Source organism: Felis catus, chromosome E3, assembly GCF_018350175.1.
Source record: "Felis catus isolate Fca126 chromosome E3, F.catus_Fca126_mat1.0, whole genome shotgun sequence".
NCBI classification, from domain to species: Eukaryota; Metazoa; Chordata; class Mammalia; order Carnivora; family Felidae; genus Felis; species Felis catus.
Window position 1 is genome coordinate 38,043,809 of NC_058383.1, and position 23,065 is coordinate 38,066,873.

A 23,065-nucleotide genomic window follows, 5' to 3' on the forward strand; every position below is an offset into this window, starting at 1 on the left:
TTTACTTCTGGAGACTAACCTTTGATTTCATGTATCATGAAATACTACTCTTTTCTTTTTTTCCTAACCATTAAAAAGCATAAAAACCAATCTTAGCTCCCCAGCTGTATGCAGGAAGGCAGCTGGCTGGACTGGGCCGGTGGGTCAGAGTTTGCTGATCTCTGGCCTAAGAAGAATGCAAAAGCTGTTGATTAACTAAATAATTGTTTTTTTATAAAGAATTACTCAAAGAAAACCAAACGCGACTCCATTTCTGTAAAGAACAGAATAGAAGAGAAGGGGTTAGCCGAAGGCAGGATGTGTATTCTCGTGAGGCTCCTGTCGGGCACATCCGCTCCGCAGGCCCGGCCTCTGCGCACAGAGGGGAGCAGCGGCGCTGGGCCGCCAGTGGTCCCCACTGCGGGGCGGGGTGGGGCGGGGCGCGGCACGACCTGAGCACTGCCACCCGAGCCGCCTCTTGCCTTCGTGTGTTGTCACGCACATTTTCCTGGCCATGAATACTCATTGGGTTTTGTGCGAACCTACCGTCTTGAATGTATTTGGCAGCTGGTGTTCATCCTTGGATTGGTGACAACGGAAAGCGTAGTAGGAAGTGGAGTGGCTGAGGGGTGGAGAGAACAGCACAGAACTTTGGGGGGAAATATTTGATTTGGTAGCTCTCTTAGTGTGTACATTTGTTTGTGAGGTTGGAATACAAAACCGTTTGTCTCAGGTGCCTGAGATTACCTCAGCCAAGGACAGAAAGAGTGTCACCAGAGGAAGAAAGGCCCCTTCCAATAAAATGGCTTTATTACCACCCATTGGCTCAAGCAGATTTGGGAGTTAGCTTCATTTTTGGTTCAACACAGTTTTAATGTTGGAAACCCTTTTACTGAAGAGGCGAACTTGTCAGTGTGGTATTTGGTCTCATGACGTAGGTGCACTTTTAAAACCCCGTTACTGTATTTGCAGAAGCCCCACACCATAGCTTTAGAGCGCCCACGGCCCCTGCTGGGAATGGGGGCCCTTGCAGGCCTCGTGGCGCGGGTGGCCGTGGGGATGGAGATGACTGGACCCTTAGAGAGGCAGACCGGGCTTCGATTTAGAATGTGGCGGGTGAGGCGTCTGCGTGCCTCGTGAGTGGTGTCACCCCCTGGTTTTTCTACCCGCAGTCTTTAAGCCGGAAGAGTTACGCCAGGCTCTGATGCCAACCCTGGAAGCGCTGTACCGCCAGGACCCGGAGTCCTTGCCTTTCCGGCAGCCTGTGGACCCCCAGCTGCTAGGGATCCCGGTAAGTTCATGTAGTGACAGTGTAACCGTGCCAGCGTAGCTCCCGGGTGTCCGTGTTACACCTCAAAATTGGGTGGCATACCCTTGTTTGGAAGATTTTTCGCCTATAAAAAAACTTCGCTGTCGAATCAGTAGCACACCTTTCTTACACACCTTTGACTCACTGGGTGGGGTGTGTGTTTCCCCACCTATTCTGTCTGCCCCAGGGTCCGAGGTGGGGGAGCGCACCGGGGCACACCGCCCGCAAACACACGGCCCCGGGAGCCTCACTTAGATTTGGGGCTGTGTGTGAGCCTTCGTCTCAAAGGCTGGTTTTAAAGAAAGAACTGGTCATCATCAGTTGGAAAGCACCTGGGCCTCTCATTTTGGTATCTCTGGGTCGTCTCGCAAAGGCCATAGTGACCCAACAGATTTTTTTTTAAGCAGTGTTACTATTCTTGTTTCTGTTTTTGTGTTTGTCTTGGAATTTCATCTTGCTTGCCAGGACCAAGAGTAAATCTCTAGAAAAACATATTGTCTGATAAATGTGCTTACCATTTTAATTCCGTGGTTTAAAATCCTTACTTTAAAATTTTTCGGGGCATCAGGGTGTGGCTCAGTCGATTGAGCATCTCACTTCAGCTCAAGTCACTAGCTCACGCTTTGTGAGTTCGAACCCTGCATCCGGCTCTCTGCTGACAGCGGTGGAGCCTGCTCCTGTTGTGGATCCTCTGCCCTGTTCTCTCTCTGCCCCTCCCCCGCCCATACTGTCTGAAAAATAAACAAACCTTTTTTAAAAATAAATTGTAAAAACCAAGGAGGTTTCTATTAACATCTTTTACCCATTTTTTTATTAAATAATTTATTAATATTATTTTTCTCTTTGCCTTTGAAATAATTTGCTCACACCTGACAAAACTAATTACAGTTTTAGATAATTCAACCAGAGAAAGGTCAGAGGTTATTTTCTTCTCATTTCCCATTTGTTGCTATTAGAAATGGAAGTTGTTCTGGTACTTCCTGTTTCTGTTTTGTTTAAGATAAAGCTGCTATGCAAGGCTGGCATTTAGTATTGGGGGGATCCACTAGACTGAGACTTTTTTGTCTTTAAGGATTATTTTGACATTGTCAAGAACCCTATGGACCTTTCCACCATCAAGCGGAAGCTGGACACGGGGCAGTACCAAGAACCCTGGCAGTATGTGGATGACGTCTGGCTCATGTTCAACAACGCCTGGCTCTATAACCGGAAGACGTCCCGGGTCTATAAGTTCTGCAGCAAACTTGCTGAGGTCTTTGAGCAGGAAATTGACCCCGTCATGCAGTCCCTTGGATATTGTTGTGGGCGCAAGGTACGGTTTAGACTTTTTTTGGAAAGTGAGCTTTGCCAGTTAAATTAGCCAGAGCAGGTATTATGATAACATGATAGACTCCACATTGTATCCCACCTGTGTTCTGGGAAGGACCCGGATGGAGTCTGGGCATTTGTAAAACAAGTCGATTGCCTGAAGCCATGTAATGGGTGATCAAAGCTAGAGTTGCTTATTGGGGAGGACCTTGGGTTATGCCTTTCTGGCTGCTCCTCTGTACCTTTATCAATGTGTAACAAATGTCTTTTGACGTTGATTCTGTCACATGGAATCCAAAAATGTCTTTATTAAACAGCTGTGCAAATTGTTAGAAAACTATACCATGTACCAATAGGAATATCTTACTAGCTGAATCTGACAGCTCTTCTTAGTGAACTAGAGCATTGTAGGACAGTCACTGGGATACGTTTTTAGTATTTTCTCCTTTGTTTTTGCAGTATGAGTTTTCCCCACAGACTTTGTGCTGCTATGGGAAGCAGCTGTGTACAATTCCTCGCGACGCTGCCTACTACAGCTATCAGAACAGGTGAGCACCGAGCCAGCGTCCTGGCTTATAGGCCCAGGACGAAGGTCTCAGGGCGAGCAGGTCCGTCTGAGTATAGCCTGGGTTATGTCTTTTCTGGAGTTCTAATGAAATGGGCCACTGTCCGTGCTGCTTAGTCACTCAGGCCCATGATCTCTTAATTTGAAAGCATGCTCTTACACGGTAGCTATTGAAGCTCCTGCTTGCTGCACTACTTGAGTCAGGAAGGTTAGTTCTTAAGCTGTGGTCTTTCCAAAATGTAACCACCGAAGAGTCTGGAGTCCAGAGTAACTCTGATAAGGGTTCACATACCTTTTTGAAGATCTTAAGTGGAAACATTGTATTTTATTATTTCACGTGTAAATATTTGCCTACATAATTTGGGCCGGACGGTCTGATGGAAAGACTTACATTGATGGTATTTCATTAAAAAAATAATAAAAGGAAAAGTAAATAAAAATGAATAAAAGCTTTAGACTTAAACTTTTTTTAAAATTAATAACACAACACTGAATGAGATCTTGCATTCTTGTTGAGTTCTCCCCATCATAGGATGGCCATTTCAGGGTTTTGTGAGTGGTAGTTATCCTGGAGAAATATTTGCTATTCTCTTAAAATGTGGGGATGGCTAAATGGGTTTTCTGTCTTAAGTAAAAGAGAATGAAAATAGTTATTTTTTTGTTGTTAATTTGCCACACACAAATACAACCTCCATAGTTTTGGGGCCATTTTGAAAATTGAACTTGTCTGTGTCTCCTGTTTCAGGCAGCCACATGTTGCCATAGCACGAGGGCATCCTCCCTGGGGGCACAGGTTGTAAATCTTGGTCACATTCAGTCACCTTGCCTCCATTTGAGGAATAGGCAACCAAATTTCTGTGACCAGGGTTCAGCTCTGTGCCTGTTCCTCGTCTGTAGGCTCAAGTATTAAATGTCAGTATTAGGGTTTGATGTTTTGATGATTTGATCTTGTCTGCTTCTAGTAATTGCATATGTTCCTATATTTCGAAGTAGAGGGCTTTTTGTTATTTGTTCAGAGGTACACGTGCAGGCCTCAATAATATTTAGTTTTGAAATTATCTGTGTTCTGATGATTTTAAAATACTTCCAATTTTTAAAAATATCTAATCATATTTATAATTAGTAAATCCCTTCAAAATTCTACTTTAAAACAAAAGCAAAAACTATTGACATAAACACGTCTCAAAAGAAAGATTGCTAAGCCTTGACCAGCCTGCTTGTTCGGGCACCGTTCAGTTAGAGTGAGGTGCTGGAGTGTGGCCTGTACCCCATCCTTAACGTTAAAAATACGTTAACATCAGGAATTTAGTTTTTGTCCTAGCTTCCCTTTCTATCGGTGGGAGACGGTTTGAAATAATACCATAGTTCCTTCTTGATGGAGTCTCTCCGGTACTGACAAGTGCTCTTGTGGGACTTCTGGCCCTTTCAGCTACAGTTCTAGCCCCCTGACCTTTGGCATGTCCCATAACGTATGAAGTTTTATCTTCTTGTTCATAATACAAGCACAATAACACCTTCCCTAACAACCTCGGTTGTCAGTCTCCGTGAAACAATGAACAGGAATTCACTTTGGAAACTTATGTGCCAAGCAAAATAAAGTTGGGAAATTTTAAGAGAACAGATTTCAGTTACCTGTTTCCTGAAAAATGCCCCCGCTGCTGAGTGCCCAACGTGGTTTGGGTCTAGAAGGAAGAACAGACAGCAGGTTGCTTGCTTCCATTTCTAAAATTTGGGGGCCTTTTCATTGTTGTTTCACTGTTCCTATGTCCTTTGGGACCCTGCCTTTACTGATTTGCTCATTTGAGAGCAATTAATTTCAATAGAACTGATAGGATCAAGGCACACTTCTCTCTGGCAGGAGGTTACTCGGGGAGCACAGCCATGGGGTTGTTTGGGAAGATCTGAAATGTCCAGTTTTATTTTTGTGTAGAATTTCATCTTTACTGAACAAAAGTGTCTTTCTTACGAGTAGAGACAGAAATAAAGTTCTGGCCTAAAGCGTAGGCATCCCGCTCCTTCACTGAATCTCGCAAGGCCTGCTTCCTAGGACACTGTGCTTGCAGAGACTTAACGTGCTGTAATGCTCAGAAAGCAGTGGCCTCACTCCACGATGAACATCTTAACTGCTTAAGTTTTCATTTGCATCTCTGACTACTTGTGAACACCGTGGTGTTCTCACAAATAATTGTTTTGGCACTCCTTGTCCTAAACTGGGCACCTCGAGCAATAGGATGTCCTGCAGACCACTTGAACAAGTGAAACTAATATAAACTAGCATGTAAACCCGTCTTCACTTGTTTCCATGCTTTGAATATTTGAAACTCATGTTGGGAAAACTTGTGTATAAATTTTTCAGATACTATCTTTAGATATCCCAGTTATTTTTGTAGACTATTATGGTACTTAAAACAATCTGCATTTGAAAATTTACTCCATACATTAAATTACCCTTACAGAGAAACTACGCAATCATATTGTGCTAATTTTAGGTACCCACATGCACATCGTTGTTGGATTACGTGAAGTATTTCTCCTTTGCAGTTCCATGTTCATCTGGTTGCTTTCTTCACACAAGGCAGAGTGTCAACGAGGCTTTTAAGATTGAAAAGTGACTTTCTGAACCATTCTGTATTTTTAGGGGGAATAAAGTTTGGACTAGGTAATAAAGGGGGGGGGGACAGTGTGGCATTCCAGTGCGTCCCCCAGTGATTGCCAGGGCAGTTTCAGCAGACTTGACCAGTGGGTGGCTGTGCCCCTTCTCCAGACTGTTGCCGCCTCTCAGGACCCTTCTCAAACCCAGCACGTTCGATTCTCCAGTGTCTCCACTTGCTTTGGGACACACACTGTTTCTGTGCCTCCCAGTTTCCATCCCGGAGGTGCTTTGGAGATCCGGGTTAGTTGCCCATGGAGGGTGTAGGCTTCCAGCATCACTGGGGTCTGCCATATAAGGCATCAGGGCTTTGCTCCGGGCTAGTTTCCTCCGCCGGAGAGTGATGGGCTGATGGTTCTTGTTTCCTGGATATCGCTGGGCTTGATGTCCTGCTTGAATAAGGGCTAAGAGTCTGTCCAGGATCTTAAAGCCGTTTTGCCTCACGTGTAACTATTGTGGCGATTTCACTTCCAGACGAGTTCACCTTTTCGCTAGCCGGCGGTAGCTGTATGCTTGAGCATAAAATGAATTGGAACACTCAATTCCAAGTTTTATTTTTATTTATTTTTATTTTTTTAGATGTTTTTATTTATTTTTGAGACAGAGACAGAGCATGAGCAGGGGAGGGGCAGAGAGAGAGGGAGACACAGAATCTGAAGCAGGCTCCAGGCTCTGAGCGGTCAGCACAGAGCCTGACACGGGACTCAAGCTCCTGGAGTTTGAGATCATGACCTGAGCTGAAGTCAGACGCTCAACCGACTGAGCCACCCAGGCGCCCCTACAAGTTTTATTTTTAAAAGAGAAATAGTTCATGTTGAGGGGGATATCTTTTTTGCATATTGTTCTGTTTGCCCCTGAATTGGTTTATGGTTTCTGCACTTTAATTGCCAGTGACGATCACGCCCTCCTGCACATGGAAATCCTGTTTACCACGTGATTTAAGGCTCTGTAAGAACATTTCCAAAATAGTGAATAGCCAGCATCTTGTTATAGTTGATTCAGAAAACAAAACAAAACAAAAACATAGATGTAGATATTTTTAAACAGCAATATTTATCTGTTTGTTCTTGGTCAGAGTTTTTACTCTTGGCAGAATTCATTGATTGGATCATCACAAGTAAACTGGTCCCGGGAAGAAACTTTCATTAATCCAGTTCCTCCCCACAGTGAGTCTGTCATGCCTCCATCGACAGACGGAAAGATCGGACCATTTTGAGATGCTGCACTCTGAAGTTTTGTGCTTTTAACTGACTCTGTGTGTTTAGTCGGTGAAGTCCAGCAGACAGAATGCTTAGTGTGTGTAATTAAGACTAGAATTAGAACTCGCTGGGGACTGATGTGAGCAGGAATGGAGACAGACGGCCGGGTGGGGGCCTGCGCCTCCGTCCTTGAAGGCGTGTGTGCGCGTGCGCGTGCGTGAGTGACCCTGCGAGCTGCCGCGTCCCCTGCGCGTGTCCGTGCGGTGTGGCACTCCGAGTCTCGTCACAGTGTCTTTAACACTAATGCTCTTGGCATCTTGTAGACGTAGTTTTGAGCACTAAAACCGCATTTTGTTGTGCTGCTGCCACTACCTTCTACTCATCCTTTTCGCTTGTGAATTCACCTCCATTCGGCTTGTTTATTTTTACAGTATTCTTGTGTGCTCATCTTGTTTGATGCGGCGTCAGCCTGCACTTCTGTTGATTTCTCATTCGTCTCCTTTCCAAACATTTAAGAGTTTTTATTTTAATTGTTCTTCTTGGATAGCTTGAGCCCAGGCTTGTATTATCTTACAAGAAATTGGGGTGATGGATAATTTCTCAAATGCAGATTGTGCTATAAAGATCAACTTTCCAAATTGGCTTAACTTGGATTGTCACCAAGTCAGAGCAGTCAATCACTGAGGATCTCAGATTGGTGAATGATTGGTCCCAGTACCAAACAGTTTAAACCAAAGCTTTAGAACTGAATTTTCAAAGTCTTTGAGATTGATTGTTCATGGATTTACATATATTGTATTGTTTATACAATATATCACAGTTTTTTTTCTCTGTACATTCGTACTGATAAATGGCTGGAAAGTCTTTGACCCCGACTGCATTTCTGTTAAATGTTTGTCCAGAATATGGATTTGGTTTCATTCGTATTGTAACTCATTTAACGAAGTGATTAACATGAGAAAAATAACAGGAAAAAAATTAAAACCGGTTCTGCGTGCCCAACATTTTCATACCTTTAAAAGATCTGGCTTAATACCGGAAATAAAATCTGTGCATTGCTGTCAAGCATAAATTTTCCGTTTTGAAAAATAATTGCTTTTTTAAGGCCTTTGTCAGACTGTTTTGTTCGAAGTAAAACTTCTCCATCGCAAACCCTGGAGTTATATTTGATTTTCTCTGAAGGAATAACAAAATTCGAACTCCTAAATTGAGGCTCCTTGCAATTCTAGTATTAACAACTCCTTGAAAACGTTTGCATCTCGGAGCTGGCCCGAGCCCAGCCGTTGTTAGTGATGATGGCCTGTGATGTGTGCAGTGAGACCGAATGCTAATCAAGCTTTGCCTTGGCTTTCTGCTCTGTGTTGTCTCGGTGTTTGCGTCTTACCTTCATGTCTGTGCTATTTGTTCCCTCCCCTGTTCTCTAATCCTGCCCTTCCCCACCTGCCCCTGTTCCTTCCATTGTCCTCACTGACCCATCAATCAACCAACAACGCCCCCCCTTCGTCGTGGTGATCTGCCCTGCTCTGATTGGTGGCTTCGTTGCTTGGGTGGCTGTGTGTTATGATGGACCAGTTCACCCAAGTATGGCCTTCTTGCTGACAGGTATCATTTCTGTGAGAAGTGTTTCACAGAGATCCAGGGGGAGAATGTTACCCTGGGTGACGACCCTTCACAACCCCAGACGTAAGTACTATGCTGTCATTTTTCTCGGGGTTGACTCGTAATTGTTTTGTCCCTCTTGTCTGCGATTAAAAGGGAAGCACCTCTGCCATTTTGACTTCCGGGTGATGTGTTTTTTCATATTTGCCACACCCACGTTCCTGCGTCAGAATGTAGCTCTTCAGCTAGACACGGCTGCCACCTCCACATTCTTCCCTCCTCACGAGACTGTGACACCCGTAGCCTCCGCAGCAGCGGACTGGTCTCTGTTGACCTCACTGTGTCTCTTCCTTTAAAACTCCTGCTTTTTCCTGGTGGTGGTCCTCTTCCCTTTGGGGAAATTGTAAATTTTCACTTAGACCCAAGAAACCAGTTCCCTTTTGACAGAACTGGCAGTGACGAAAAACGAATCGTGTGTACATACCCCGTCTTTAGCATTCTTCCGATCTTCTACTGAACTCTCTGTCCTCTAAGCTGCAGAGCCTGTGACGGGAGGCAGTGAGACCCCGGAGGGTAAACCTGCCTCCTTGTGGCTGGAGGTGTGGCACTTGCTCCAGCGTGCACAGGCCTGAGTTGGTCCATTCATTCCTTCACTGAGTTCACCTTTTCCTCCCCAAAGCTTATCCCTTGATGGAGTTCACCTCTGAGCGGTCACATAGAATGTGGCCAGAAGAGGCGAACCCACCAGTTGAATGGTCAACTCGTGCACGTGCTTGAGATACCGAAAGCCTGCCGGCCACCGGGTCTGCCGAGGGCTGCCAGCATCTTGTGGTTCTCTCTTTTCTCCTGACTCTGTCATGACTCCTGCCCTGCTAGTGTGACTGTCCACCACCAGTGGGAAGGCTTCTCGGCCAAGCAGTGGCCATGGACTCTGCACGTCAGCTTTACTTTATCCAGACACAGAACAAATCGTGGCCACTAGTGAGACATACAAACTGACGTGACAGACCTTCTCTGTATTCAGTTTATTTTTACGTCCCTTGTAATTCTAACACTTTGGTCCAATTTCGTGATTAATAATTGGCTTATATAACTCTGTGAATCAGAGATAATTCGCATATACGCTGATCATAACAAAAGGACCGTATAGAAACCAAATACTCAGTTCTTTAAAAATAAGTCAAATATCCCCAAGTAGATGCTGATCTTGTGTCATCTAATTCAGTTACCATTACAAGAGTTGATCATGCCAATTATCAGTCAGATCCAGGAGTCATTCACCATACAGATTGAATTGACAGTTTATGGTGTTGGGTCTCAACATGATTTTGGCATCATATTTTGACTAGTCTTAATTAAATCTTATAATAAGTCCTGGTGATAGTTGGGAGGAAATATCCAAGGCAGATAGAGAAAAACATGATAGTACTTTCTGTGGAAATAAGTTTTATACTTGAGATTTCAGCTGACCATTATTTACTTTTTATTTGAAAAAGTAGTTATAAAATAATATCCCACAGACCCTGTAGTTCATGCTCAAGAAATACATTTAGTTAATTAACAGTTTTCTTTCTTCCCCCTTTTTTTTTTTAAACAAGGACAATTTCAAAGGATCAGTTTGAAAAGAAGAAAAATGATACCTTAGATCCTGAACCGTGAGTAGATAAGCGATTTCTTTCTGACTTTTGGATTTTAAGCTTCAGATCGGGAAAATCCCTCCTTGTGACGGGCCTGCAGGAGAAGGCCCCTTTGGAATGTTGGGAGTGGGTTGCCCTGGGTGGGATTCTCTGTGTGAAGTTATTTCAGATATGCATTCTTTTTACCTCAAACAAATTATGTATGTCTCTGCAGCATCCTGTCCAGTTCCTGAATTTTAACAGCAATGACATCAGATGGATGCTTTGGTTCTCTCAGAACCTTTCTGCTAACTCCGTCGTCATGGTTATTGAGAGGCCGTTTAGTGTGACTCTTTAGAGACTAAAGATATGAATATTTGCTGGGGTAGCACTAACACCTTTTAAAGGGGAATTTCAGAAAGGAAACTTTTTAGAAATGACTGTTTAAAAACGAGTAACAGGAGGCCTGGCGTATGTTCTTGCCACTTTGGTGTATTTCCAAAGGCCATTGTCAGATCCTCTTGTTGTCTCCACTGGTCAGTGAGGATGCTTCTTTTGCAAAGTTTGCTTTGCGATAACCCCTAAAGAGGCTTCAGAGTTCCTTCCATGTGGCAGTGTCTCCAGGTCCCTAAAGCCAAGTGCTCAGAGCACCCCAGCGTGTGGAGGTGCCCATTGTGTTCTGTTGCTTCGGTGAGCACAGGCTCCAACACCATGGGATGTTTGGGAGCCGAGAGATAGGTCCTCCTTCCCTTGGTCCCAATGCCCCAGCTCTGGGGGCCGGGGGGGGGGGGGGGTCGAATGCTGCAGTGGAAAATGGAGACTTTGCACCAGGGGCTCATTTTGAAGGGCTTTCCTGTTGGGAGCTCACCCGGGCTTTCCCAGCAGCAGTGCCCAGGCAGTAGGGGAGGGCACAGCAGCTACTCGAGCTCCAGCCTCAGCACAGTGCCTGGTGCGTGAGGAGGCTGTGCCCCGTATTTTTCATCACCAGTGGATCGTCTGTCCTGATGTTCTGTGTCCATTGTTCACATTATGTGAACCTCCCCTGCACTGGGTGAAGGGCCACTTACACTGTTCTTTGACATACGGATCTCCGCTGTGTGCCCTGGAGGTTTTGAAGGACTTCATTGGTTTCTGCTGTGGAAAGATCATCCTGGATCTGTGAGGTGGATTCACCAGGCCAGGAAATGACTTTGCTTTCCAGTAGGAAGCTAGTTAAGAGACTCAGAGCAACAGCTCAGGAAGGAAGTAGAAGCTTGACCTAAATAAAGAAGCACCTCTTGGTAGGAGAAGCCACACTGTGCGGGTGAGGAACGGGACCACCTAGGTGGCCGCTGAGATGCTTGTGCATGAACAGGAAACATGGGAACGGGAGCCAGCCACGTGGTTAATAATGGTTCGTGGGGAGAGGATGAAATTGAAAATTGATAGAATGAGGTCTAGAACATAGTTTTGTTGTTTATTTTGAGAGAGAAAGAGCACAGGTAGGAGAGGGGCAGAGAGAGGATCCCAAGCAGGCTCCACTCTGAGAGCGGTGACCCCGACACGGGGCTCAAACCCACAAACCGTGAGATCATGGCCTGAGCCGAACGGAAGAGCTGGACACTTAACTGACTGAGCCACCCAGCCGCCCCTAGCACATACTTTTTTCTTTCTTTCTTTCTTTCTTTCTTTCTTTCTTTCTTTCTTTCTTTCTTTCTTTCTTTCTTTCTTTCCCTCCCTCCCTCCCTCCCTCCCTCCCTCCCTCCCTCCCTCCCTCCCTTCCTTCCTTTCTTGATAGTCCTCTTCTGTCACATGGGAAAACATTGAGAGTGGAGTATCTTTGGAGGGGGCACAGAAACAGGGAACTGTTGCCTGGTGACCCTTTAAATTCCTAACACAGAGTATGAGCCCCACTGCTGAGGTTTCAGAGAAGGAGCTGGTTGGGGGCAAGGCAGCACTAGAGGCAAAGAGCAAGGTCCAGACGGAGCAGCCATGGGAGGCGGGGGGTGGTGGTGGCGGTCGCGACAGCACAGGATGCTGCAGAGTGCTGGCAGGCCATGAACTAGGCACTCGTGATGCTGTTGTACACAGTTTTGCACATGTGTGTCCTTTCCCCGTCCCGACCAAATAGGAACAGAGAGGCAGAGTTAGACTGGATCCATGGCTGAAGGCTTGCTCAGCAGGGGCAGAGGAGAGATGGGGGCCCAGGACTCAAGGCAGTGTCCAGAGTGTACGTCAGGTTACCGGGCTCAGCATCAAGGCTGATAGGAAGAGCTGGAACTTAGCAGAGTTGGAGGAGGTGTGGTGCCTTCTAGTCCTCAGCATTCCTCCAGACGTAAGGTGTGGTGGTGGTTAAGCGGGTGGCTGAGGAAACAGGTTTGCGCATCCACGCGTGTTGGCAACTAAGATTCCCGGCTGAGGTGACAGCCAGGTGAGCCGTAGTGGGGGCTGGGTGAGTAGCACCTCGCCCCTGCTGTCCAGTGCTGACTCGAACAAAGGCTGTCGCTTGCCGGTCAGCTTAGCGCTTCCCACCTTTGTGATTGACTCGGAGCAGATGCTTCCTGTACCTCAGCTTAAGAGCAAGTGTTTCTAACGTGCAAGTGTTGTTCTCGGTTATTTGAGTCCGTTTACACATGTGCAGGCACTGGTCTTGGAAACGCGTAATAATATCAGAAATACTGGCCTGTAAAATGCGCCTCTTTCATAGCAATTTTTGAAAGTGAAGTTTCATTTCTGTTTGCCAAGGAGATTGGGAGAAGCAAGGCATAGGCATTTGTACAGGGAAGTGGAGGAGCCCAGCTTTCTCACAGAAAATATTGTGCCTGTGGATTTTTAAAATACGGCTGAATCAGAGGTGCCTGGCTGGCTCATTCTGTGCCGTGCGTGACTCCTGATCTTGGAGTCATGCGTTCAAGCCCCATGTTGGGCGTAGGGAAAGAATAAAGTAAAATACAGCTGAAGCAATCAGCAGAGGCATTCATGAGTGCCACAGACACTGGAAGTGATCAGAGGACAAAGTGTGAACGCGGTACCCAAGCTTCTGCCGACGGCTCCCTTGGACAGCTCCCTCGTATGTTTCCATGTGCATTATAGCACACTCTCTTTGTCTTTCAGTTTTGTCGATTGCAAGGAGTGTGGCCGGAAGATGCATCAGATTTGTGTTCTGCACTATGACATCATTTGGCCTTCGGGGTGAGTAATTTCCTGGTGATTTCCTGTGATCTTGGGAAAAGCCTTTGCGCGGAGTGGAGGGAGGGGCCTGCAGTGAAGCCGACAGCCGCTCCTTCTCAGTTTGTGTCCTCGGCGTCTGCCTGCTGGGACTGTGGGCTCAAAGCACTCTGCCCCTTCACTTGTGAATGATGCTGCCAGCAAAGCACTTAAGCCGCATGTCTTGGTGGCGAGACTATTTTATGCAATCTGATCACAGCCGTTCTTTTACAGCTTCGTGTGCGACAATTGCCTGAAGAAAACCGGCAGAACTCGGAAAGAAAACAAGTTCAGTGCGAAGAGTAAGTTGTGGAAAGGTTTTTTGTTCCCCCTTCTGTGCGTGAGGTGCTTGTTCCCGCTCCCTGGTCTTCCTTCAGCCCCTCTCAGTACGTGGCTGTGGGGTACATTTGTCCGGGGGTCTGTGCCAAGTTCACTTTCTAGCACCACTGAATGGAATCATTGGGCCTGATCTTTGCCTGAAAACCAGATTTACGGTCCGTTCGTGCTCTACGTGAAAATTTAGAAAGCTCTGAGAGAAAATGCGTCAGCAGATCCTTTTCAGGTAGCTCAGAAATCTGACCCCCGCCAACACACACATAGACACCCCACTCTGGCATCCTGTTGTGACCAGCACGCTCAGCCCTGGGCCGCACGGGGCGGTTGCGTGGCCCTCTCTGCTGGGACTGGCAGAGCCTGGTCTGCCTGAGGACTGGTTATGCGTTTTGCTGCTGTGTTTAGGGGGCAGCTGGTGTCCTTCCACAGTAGAGAGCAGCCCGTTGCGACTTGAAGTTCCAGTCTTCATGGGTAGTCTTGACTCTTTTGGAGATAGCCTCCTTTTCCATCGTGATCTTTGTCGACCCGGTTCTCGAGGGCTGGGAGCCCCTTGCACAGTGTGTCATTCCCGAACTGTCCTTTGCCGAGTTCACAGCAACCCCGAGTAAAAAAGCCACCTGCAGCAGCGCCTTGACAGCCCACTTGCCCAGTGCTCCCCAGCAGGGCAGGCGGCTAGCACACTGCTCGAGGCATCCCCAGTGAGAGCCAGGGCCTCTGAGGGGCAGGGAGCAGGAGAGAGAGATCCCTTGCCGGGGGCGGGGGGGGGGGGGGGGAGCAGGCCAGGAGGAAGCCACTCCAGGGGCTTCCCAACTCAGTGGTAACAGGTAAAGACTGTTGTTACCAAAATGCACAATTATCCTATAACTTAACCTCGCTCTTGTAAAACCTATTGAAATGCCGATAAACTCCCAGACTGTTGTAATGCTTTTCTTTAGCTCAGGGTTTCTCAGCTGAGCCACCATTGACATTCAGGGCCCCGATGACTCTTTGTTATGGGGGCTGTCCTATGCTCTGTAGGAATTTAGGAGCATCTCTGGTTGCTACCCACTAAATGCCAGTAACACTACCCCCGCCCCCCTGAGTGGTGGCCATCAGAAATGGCCTTCAGAAATGCCACATGTTCCCCCGGGGCCGGGGGCACAGTTGTCCTCAGGTGAGAACCCCTGCTTTAGAGCGTCTGTTCTGAGTGAGATCGCTCAAGCAGTCAGCAGCCTAGAAACACCTTGCTGGACCAGAGTCTCATGACCAAAGCACAGTTGCCAGGAGAGCTGGGCCCGGGTAGGAGAGCAGTTGCAGCTGGTGGCGGAGGGGGACAGAAAAGCCCCAGAGCAGGCCTACGAGGTGAGCCTTAGCGTCAGAGACACATAACACTGACAGAAGAGGACCTCGGAAGTCTGGCCACCCCTGCACCCCTTGGCGCAGACGTGTGAGCACAGCCTTTGCGAGGGTCTGTAGGCTGCAAAGGACAGGCTGCCGCGTGTGCAATTGTGCCAGCCCCGTACCTCCGTCGAGTCAGCCACTATCCCCCGGGCCCCTCCCTGCCTGGGACCGCGCACGCAGCCCAGCCGGGTGGAGGGAGGAAGGACCCCTGGAGACGTCCCCGTGCCAGAGCCCCTGTGCAGGGTTGTGAGAGGCCTCCCTGGAGATGGGGCGACCCCGACGTCAGAAAGCAGACACCAAAGGATTTGAGCCCGTAAAGGGACAGAAAAGTCCCCGTCACGTGGTTTGGGTGAAAATGCACATTGAAAGCCTGGGGGAAAGGGAGACTACGATTCAGGACGTTGGTTTCTAGACTCTGCATTGACACTGTTACCCCCGTATCCCCCAAAGTTGTCTGCACGTATGTGTGACGACGTGTGTGCGGCAGGCCCCGCGGCATAAGGCGGGCCCCCGGGAAGGGAAAACGAGCGGGAAACTGGGAGGCATAGCGCAACGAGGCAGAACTGCGCATGACACACAGGGAGGGCGTGGCGCTCCCCGAAATCATTCCTGCGGGGACCGCCTCTGCACGAGCAACCCCTCTTCTGCCCAGGGGACCCCTGTGTTCACTGGGGCTCTTCGGAGGGCGCCTCTCCGTCTTCCCGGTGCTCGTTTATTACAAGGTGGTCCTGTGTTGTCTCATTTGAAACTTTTTTTTTTAATACAGGTCATTCAGGTGATTTGAAGGAAAAAGTAAAGACCTAACTTTAAAGGTTTATTCTCCCGTTTGCTATTTGAAAATCACAGTGTGAGGTCCTGTTTTCACAAGGGAAGGGCAGACGCTGGACCGTGGCAGGTGGCCCTTCGTAGCTGTGTCCTGCCTTTCAGGATTGGAAAGCGCCTTGTGAGGGGGACAGGCCGTGCTCAGCAGCAGCACAGGGGCATAAACACGAGGGTTTTCCCCCCCCCCCCCCCCCCCGCCACTCACAGAGTAATGAGGCAGCTGTGCGCGCCGTGTGTCTTCGCCAGAGTGTGGGATAGATCATAAATCCGCTCTCCCCTCATTGGTGGAACTTGTCAAGTTCTTTGTTTTCTGTGGGGTTTTTATTTCCTGGTCATGGTAGTTTTTTCATTTTAAATCACTTTTATGGAGGTACAACTTACATACAAGAAAAACTCCACCATTGCTGTGTTTATTGCACAAAAATGGAATTTAGAAAGTCCATCTAAATTTTCCAGATACTTCTTAGTAAGGAGTCTTATAAAATCCCAGATAACTTTTTAAAAATATTTCTCATTATGTAGTATTTTAAAAATCAATGAAGGGGCGCCTGGGTGGCGCAGTCGGTTGAGCGTCCGACTTCAGCCAGGTCACGATCTCGCGGTGTTCGAGCCCCGCGTCGGGCTCTGGGCTGATGGCTCAGAGCCTGCAGCCTGTTTCCGATTCTGTGTCTCCCTCTCTCTCTGCGCCTCCCCCGTTCATGCTCTGTCTCTCTCTGTCCCAAAAATAAATAAACGTTGAAAAAAAAAATTAAAAAAAAAAATCAATGAATATAAAGAAAATTATCAGCGTTAACCTTCTGTAGCTTTTTCTTCTAGTCTTTTCCCCTTGTGCAAAGAGTTTTTCTGCTGTGCCCAGTGTTCCTGTCACAGTGGCCACGCCTGGGGCGTCCCCGGGAGAGAGAGGGTGTGGAGGGGGTCTAGGGCTGATGTGGGTAGTGATGCCCTGTGGGCTCCCATCTGGGATGCGTTCCAAAGGCTGTATGAGGCTGCATGCGGGACTCCCTCGAGCTGGGCAGGAAGGGGAGAGGTATGCCCTGCCCTTCGGGGAAGGCAGAGTTCGTGCAGTGTGGATTCTGGCCATGGGCAGACTTGTGGGGGCACTCTCACCAGGGCTTGGGCACGGGAGGCAGGAGGTGGGCTCAGTGGGGCCCCTGTGTGTGCTCCCTCTGCTTTGCCCCACAGCCTTTAGTCTGCCTTTGTGGCTCTTCTGCCCTTGTGTCTAGAAAAAGATGGAAATATGTGGGCATTTAAATGATAGCACTTGTCAGCGTGCGGAGTGCCTGAGGTCCCAAGTCCACCTTTCCCTTATGAAATGCTTACCACATAGGACAAGCTAGTTCCCTTCTGGATTTGGAAAACGTTAATCCATAGAGTATCAGACTGCACTGAAAGAGAAAGGTGGGTTCTCTGGCTTCAGCCACCTTCCCCACAGCCCATGCGAAGCCCCCTCACCTGCTTGCTCTGGACTTTGCAGGACTACAGACCACACGATTGGGCAACCACTTGGAAGACCGAGTCAACAAGTTTTTGCGGCGACAGAATCATCCCGAAGCCGGGGAGGTCTTTGTCCGGGTGGTGGCCAGCTCAGACAAGACTGTGGAGGTCAAGCCTGGGATGAAGTCACGGTTTGTGTGCACATGTTGTGCTGTTTTCTGAAGTGTTCTTTGAGGGGTCACCGTACCTGGTTAACAAAAGCCCTGCTTTCTGGCAAGGTTTCAGGGCCTGGCTGGCTCAGTCTGAAGACCACGCAGTTCTTAATCTCGGGCTTGTGAGTTAGAGCCCCACATTGGGTGAAGAGATTACTAAAAGATTAAACTGGGAGTTTGTAGAATTTAAAGGTTTTTCAGCATATAATGTACAGTGAGCCCTTCTTTCCGTATTCCGCATTCATTAGCGGACGTAAAATTTCTGACTGAGACTGTGTCACAGAGAATAGGGTCACAGCTTGTCTGCCTGGGCTAAGCACTGGGGCCAGCAGTCAGAGGAGGTGACCAGGTCTCCTGCTCCTGTGCACGGAGCAGACTCAGGGCCGAGGGTCTTGTTTGTAAAGCATCTGGGAAGTGATGACACGTGCAAATCTCAGGCTCTTTTATTCCAGGTTTGTGGATTCCGGGGAAATGTCTGAATCTTTCCCGTATCGAACCAAAGCACTCTTTGCTTTTGAGGAAATTGACGGAGTGGATGTGTGCTTCTTTGGAATGCACGTGCAAGAGTACGGCTCCGATTGCCCCCCTCCAAACACAAGGTAGTCATCATCGTCCTCCTCCTCCTCCTCCTCCTCCTCCTCCTCCTCCTCCTCCTCCTTCTCCTCCTCCTCCTCCTTCTCCTCCTCCTCCTCCTCCTCCTCCTCCTCCTCCTCCTCCTTCTCCTCCTCCTTCTCCTCCTCCTCCTCCTTCTCCTCCTCCTCCTCCTTCTCCTCCTCCTCCTCCTTCTCCTCCTCCTTCTCCTCCTCCTCCTCCTCCTCCTCCTTCTCCTCCTCCTCCTCCTCCTCCTCCTCCTCCTCCTCCTCCTCCTCCTTCTCCTCCTCCTCCTCCTCCTCCTCCTTCTCCTCCTCCTCCTCCTCCTCCTCCTTCTCCTCCTCCTCCTTCTCCTCCTCCTCCTTCTCCTCCTCCTCCTCCTCCTCTTCTTCTCTGGTGCGTGTTAATGGGCCCGTGCGGCTCAGCAAACCGGGCCCCCAAATATTGTAGAGAAGCCATGTGCTTCAGAACTGGCTTTAAATCAAATAAGCCACGCTTAACTGACCAAGCTGGTTAGCGTAGTTTAACCCTAAGCCAATGAGAAGTGAAGGGTTTTGATGACTGATGAGAGCCTGTTCTATGTTGTGAGTACTCACGAGTTCCGGTCCTGGTCTTGCCATTGTCCCTGTCTTAACCTGGGGCAGGTGAGCCCACAGAGAAGGGCTGGGGATTCCTCCACGGGCCCCCACCTTGTAACCTCTATCCAGAGTTCTTTCACGCTCAGTCAGGAGTCCAGGTGACAGGGACTTGGAGGTGGCGTTTCTTAGATTGCCCCGACCTCTCCCTGGCGGTCCTGGTGGGCAACCTGCTGCTTCTCGGCTCAGCGATGAGTGAGATCATTCATTGGCAGTGGCGGTTGGTGATGAGAGTTTTCTTACATCTTGTCTGTGGCCAGTGTAACTGCTACAAAACAGAATTTGTCTCTGGAGCTTTTTGGATGTTGGTGTTTGCTTTCAAGTTTGGGGGGTATCCTGAACTCTGAATTAATTTCTTCCCGCTTGCCCTCCCCACCCTAGGCGTGTATACATATCTTATCTGGACAGTATTCATTTCTTCCGGCCCCGGTGCCTCCGGACCGCTGTTTACCATGAGATCCTTATTGGATATTTAGAATACGTGAAGAAATTGGGGTGAGTTTACTCCACTTTATTCAGAACTAATAAAAAATCCACCTTTAATTTTTACTGTGTATTTTACGAAATAACATGAGTATTTTTTTTTCCTAAGTCATACGTATTTTTCTTTTAACGTCCTTAGATCGATGGTCTCCCAAGGCCCCCTTCCCTTGGGGCCATGCAGATCTGCCTTCTGTGCCCTGCTCTTTTTTCTAATTTTCTTAATTTTATTGAGGCATATTTTATGTATCACAAAGGCTGCCTATTTTAGGCGTACACTTCCGTGATTTTTAGGTATGTCACCGAGCGGTGTGGCTGTGGCCATAAGTCAGTTTCTGAGCATTGTCCTCCCCACAGTAGGATCCCTGCCCCCGTTTACTGTTAACCCTGTTCCGCCCCTGCGCCCAGCGACCCCTCGTCTGCTTTCTGTCTCTCTATGTTTGCCTTTCTGGACATCTCTGTTTCTCTGTTCTAGACCTGTCACTTTCTTTTGCAAAATTTGAAAAAGTTAGAGGTATTTGATTGATAGGTCCCTAACCAAATGACCAATTTATTCTGACTTTCGCCCCTTAGAGAGAAACACCCAGCCTCTCCGGTGCACAGGAAGTAGTGGTTAGGAAAGGCAGTGCGTTCCTGGGTGTAAGTCCTCCCACACACCCGAGAGCCGCGTCTCCCGGGGCCCTGTCCCGTGCTGACCGTGTGCCCTTGGAGCCTCGGCCCCCGCCCGCCACGCACACCTGAGAGGGAACATCTCAGGGCCGATTTCCAGGCGTGCCCTCGTGTGCTGCAGATCAGCCTTGCCTGGCCGCACACTCCTCCCCCAGCGCACTGGGCCTGCACTGCAGCTTTTCTGAGCCTGTCACGTTTTACCACAAGTGTTGTGGTAATTTCTTTGTTTTTTTCTTTTTGTCTAGTTATTTCTCTCCTTGCTTTGGTCCCTGCTTCTCACCTGTTACTCCTTGAAGGCAGGGAGGCTTTCAGTCACCACTTTGATCTGAATTGTGTCTGTGTGTCCCGTAGGTACGTAACGGGACACATCTGGGCCTGCCCCCCGAGTGAAGGAGATGACTATATCTTCCATTGCCACCCCCCTGATCAGAAAATCCCCAAACCAAAGCGCCTGCAGGAGTGGTACAAGAAGATGCTGGACAAGGCATTTGCAGAACGGATCATTCACGACTACAAGGTACCCGGTGCTGAAACAGGGCGTGGCGGCGGGATGGCGTGTCTTCCTCTCGCGCTCACGCACGTTAGAACTGCGTTCGCCTACGAGGAGTAGGAAGGAGAAAGTAAGAGCATTGGGGCGCCTGGGTGGCTCAGTCAGCTGAGCGTCCGAATCTTGATTTCCAGTCAGGTCATGATCGCAGGGTCGCGAGATGAAGCCCCTTGTTGGCCTCCAAGCTGAGCGTGGAGCCTACTTGGGATTCTCTCTGTCCGTCTGTCCCTGTCCCCTGCTTGTGTTCTCTTTCTCTCAAAAAAAGAAGAGCGTAGACAAAAGACATAGAAGCCTTTATTTGCAGTCCACCGGGAGTTTTAGCTGGTGTTCTGAACGCCGCGGTGCCTGTTGAAATCTGATCTCAGCTGTTCGTGTGTCACGACGCACAGCCCCGTCCTCTCCCGTGGCGTGGCCCCTGCACCTGCTCCCGGGAGCGTCACTCAGTTCTCTCTTCTCACGGACGTGCTTCCTTCACTTTCCAGGACATTTTCAAACAAGCGACCGAAGACAGGCTCACCAGTGCCAAGGAGCTGCCCTATTTTGAGGGTGACTTCTGGCCCAATGTGCTGGAGGAGAGCATTAAGGAGTTGGAGCAAGAAGAAGAAGAGAGGAAGAAGGAGGAGAGCAGTGCAGCCAGCGAGACCACGGAGGTAAAGAGACCCCGCGGGCCCAGCTGCACGCTGAAGGCCGCGTGGATTCGTGCCGTCGGGCCCGCGGGCCGTGGCCTTCTTCGTGCTGATGTTTTCGTATGTGCCCCCTCCCCTTCTCACCAGCCACCGCAGGTCAGGACTGGAGCCCGGGGGGCACAGCCCACGCTACGTGCGGGGTGAGCTGAGACATGGGTGCTGGGGACGCATCACATAGGAGAAGGCACACGGGAGGTGCTTGCTGTGGCATCTCTGAGCGGGGCGGGCGGACAGAGCCGGGCGGACCTGCCCTGAGAACAAGACCCTCGGTTGGCGGGCCTCTTTCTTCCGCTTTGTTACGTGCCAGCCCTCCACCTTGGCGCTGCCTTCGTGCCCGGGCTCCGTGCTTGGCAGTGCGGTGGTGACTCGAGAAGACTCCATCCCTGCCCTCGGGGCGGGGGCGTGTCCTAGTAGGAGGAACAAGTGAGGGAGGGGTGCGCTGGGACAGCAGCAGCAGGAGGAGCAGGAAGGAAGGGAGCGCCGCCACCGGGCGGGTGCTGGTGCTCCCGCGGGGCCTGTCTGGAGCAGTGGCCGAGGCCGAGCTGCTGGGAAGAAGCCCAGGTGGCCCCAGGTAAGGAGCTGCCGGCCACAGGAGGAGGCGTGTGAGGGCTGGAGTTGGAAGCAAGCGTGTTGCATTCGGGATGCGTGAGGAGAGGCCGGAGTTTCGATTTGGTTCGTGACTGTAGAGTCAGTGAGGAGCTAATGGGGTGTTTGGGGAGGAGCAGCGGCTCTCTGGCCCGTGAGGAGCGTCCCGGCTCTGGGCCCTGCTGTGTCCGGGGTCTGAGCCGCTGCGTCAGCGCCTCTGCACGAGGGAGGGGGTGAGGGGGGAGAGCACGTTGGGGGAAGAAGTCAGGAATTGGCTGTGTACTGAGATGCCTGTGAACACCCGCGAGGAGTGAGGGGCTGTGCCCTCAGCTGGGGTCTGTGTCGCAGGTGCACGGTGGCCCGACTTCCTTTCGTTGGGGTCCCCCTGGAGGCGGGATCTGTCATCTGTCCTCTGATGACCACACTGCCCCGCCAGGGTCTCTGGGGGGATAGCAGGAGATCCTGTTGGCGGGCAGACCTTTGAAGGATGTGCCACATGTTAGTGGAAACTTGGGAGTTCTGGCAAGACAGAGAGCAGAGCCGAGCTGTGAGCCTCAGGTGGCTCTTCTGTCTCCGCCACCGCCCTGCATCTCGGAGAGGAGGTGGCCTGAGTCAGAACACGAGCCCAGGGTTCGGGGAGCAGGGGATTCACAGCAGGGAGGAAGGTGGAGCAGCCACAAGCACAGCTTCTGCTTCTGAAGAGAGGGGCTCCTTGAGGGGGACACAGGCCCTGGCTGTGTGTCCTGTCCGAGGAGAACATGCCCACCTCTGGCCTGGTGGCGGTTCCCAGCAAGGGACTTGCCCATGCTGGAGAGAGTCCGTGTTCTCTGCGTCCAGTTCTCGGAAGCAGCAGGCGGGTCCTGCCCTGGGGACACCTCACCCTCACGGTAGGCGTTGGCTCCCGTTCCGGACGGCGCTCGGCCATGGGGCTGCTCTGGGGCGAAATGGGGAGATGCTTGCAGCAGTGGGGACGAGACGGTGCGGCATCACACATGGGGACGACCCCCCCCCCCGCCCCGCATATGTGCGTAGGCACAACTCCAAGAAGAAAATCCAAAATTTTGTTGCTCTCGGTAGCAAAAAAAAAACAAAACAAAACTATTTTTATTTTTTAAATTATTTAGCTATATTTTCTGAACTTTCTGCGGTGAATCTATTTAAGTTCTTAAAAGTAAGTTTAATTTTAACTTTTTAAATAGTTTATTTTGAGAGAGAGTGTGAGAGCACATGCATGCGAGTAGGGGAGGGGCAGAGAGGGAGAGAGACAATCCCAAACAGAC

General features: G+C 49.5%; 1 protein-coding gene across 6 annotated transcripts in view; it reads left to right on the forward strand.

The window, feature by feature from the left end:
- Positions 1 to 23,065, forward strand: part of CREBBP (CREB binding protein) — a 128,730-nt gene that overhangs the window by 98,884 nt on the left and 6,781 nt on the right. For 5 of the 6 annotated variants that reach the window (XM_023246594.2, XM_045047926.1, XM_023246596.2 and 2 more), the window contains 12 exons: positions 1,152 to 1,270; positions 2,361 to 2,600; positions 3,056 to 3,144; positions 8,583 to 8,693; positions 10,208 to 10,264; positions 13,319 to 13,396; positions 13,646 to 13,713; positions 17,421 to 17,571; positions 18,045 to 18,191; positions 19,200 to 19,313; positions 20,319 to 20,484; positions 20,997 to 21,164. In XM_023246594.2, the coding sequence (XP_023102362.2) occupies positions 1,152 to 1,270; positions 2,361 to 2,600; positions 3,056 to 3,144; positions 8,583 to 8,693; positions 10,208 to 10,264; positions 13,319 to 13,396; positions 13,646 to 13,713; positions 17,421 to 17,571; positions 18,045 to 18,191; positions 19,200 to 19,313; positions 20,319 to 20,484; positions 20,997 to 21,164 (1,508 nt within the window). The remainder of the gene's footprint in view (positions 1 to 1,151; positions 1,271 to 2,360; positions 2,601 to 3,055; positions 3,145 to 8,582; positions 8,694 to 10,207; positions 10,265 to 13,318; positions 13,397 to 13,645; positions 13,714 to 17,420; positions 17,572 to 18,044; positions 18,192 to 19,199; positions 19,314 to 20,318; positions 20,485 to 20,996; positions 21,165 to 23,065) is intronic. The other variant, XM_023246595.2, reaches the window with a different exon arrangement.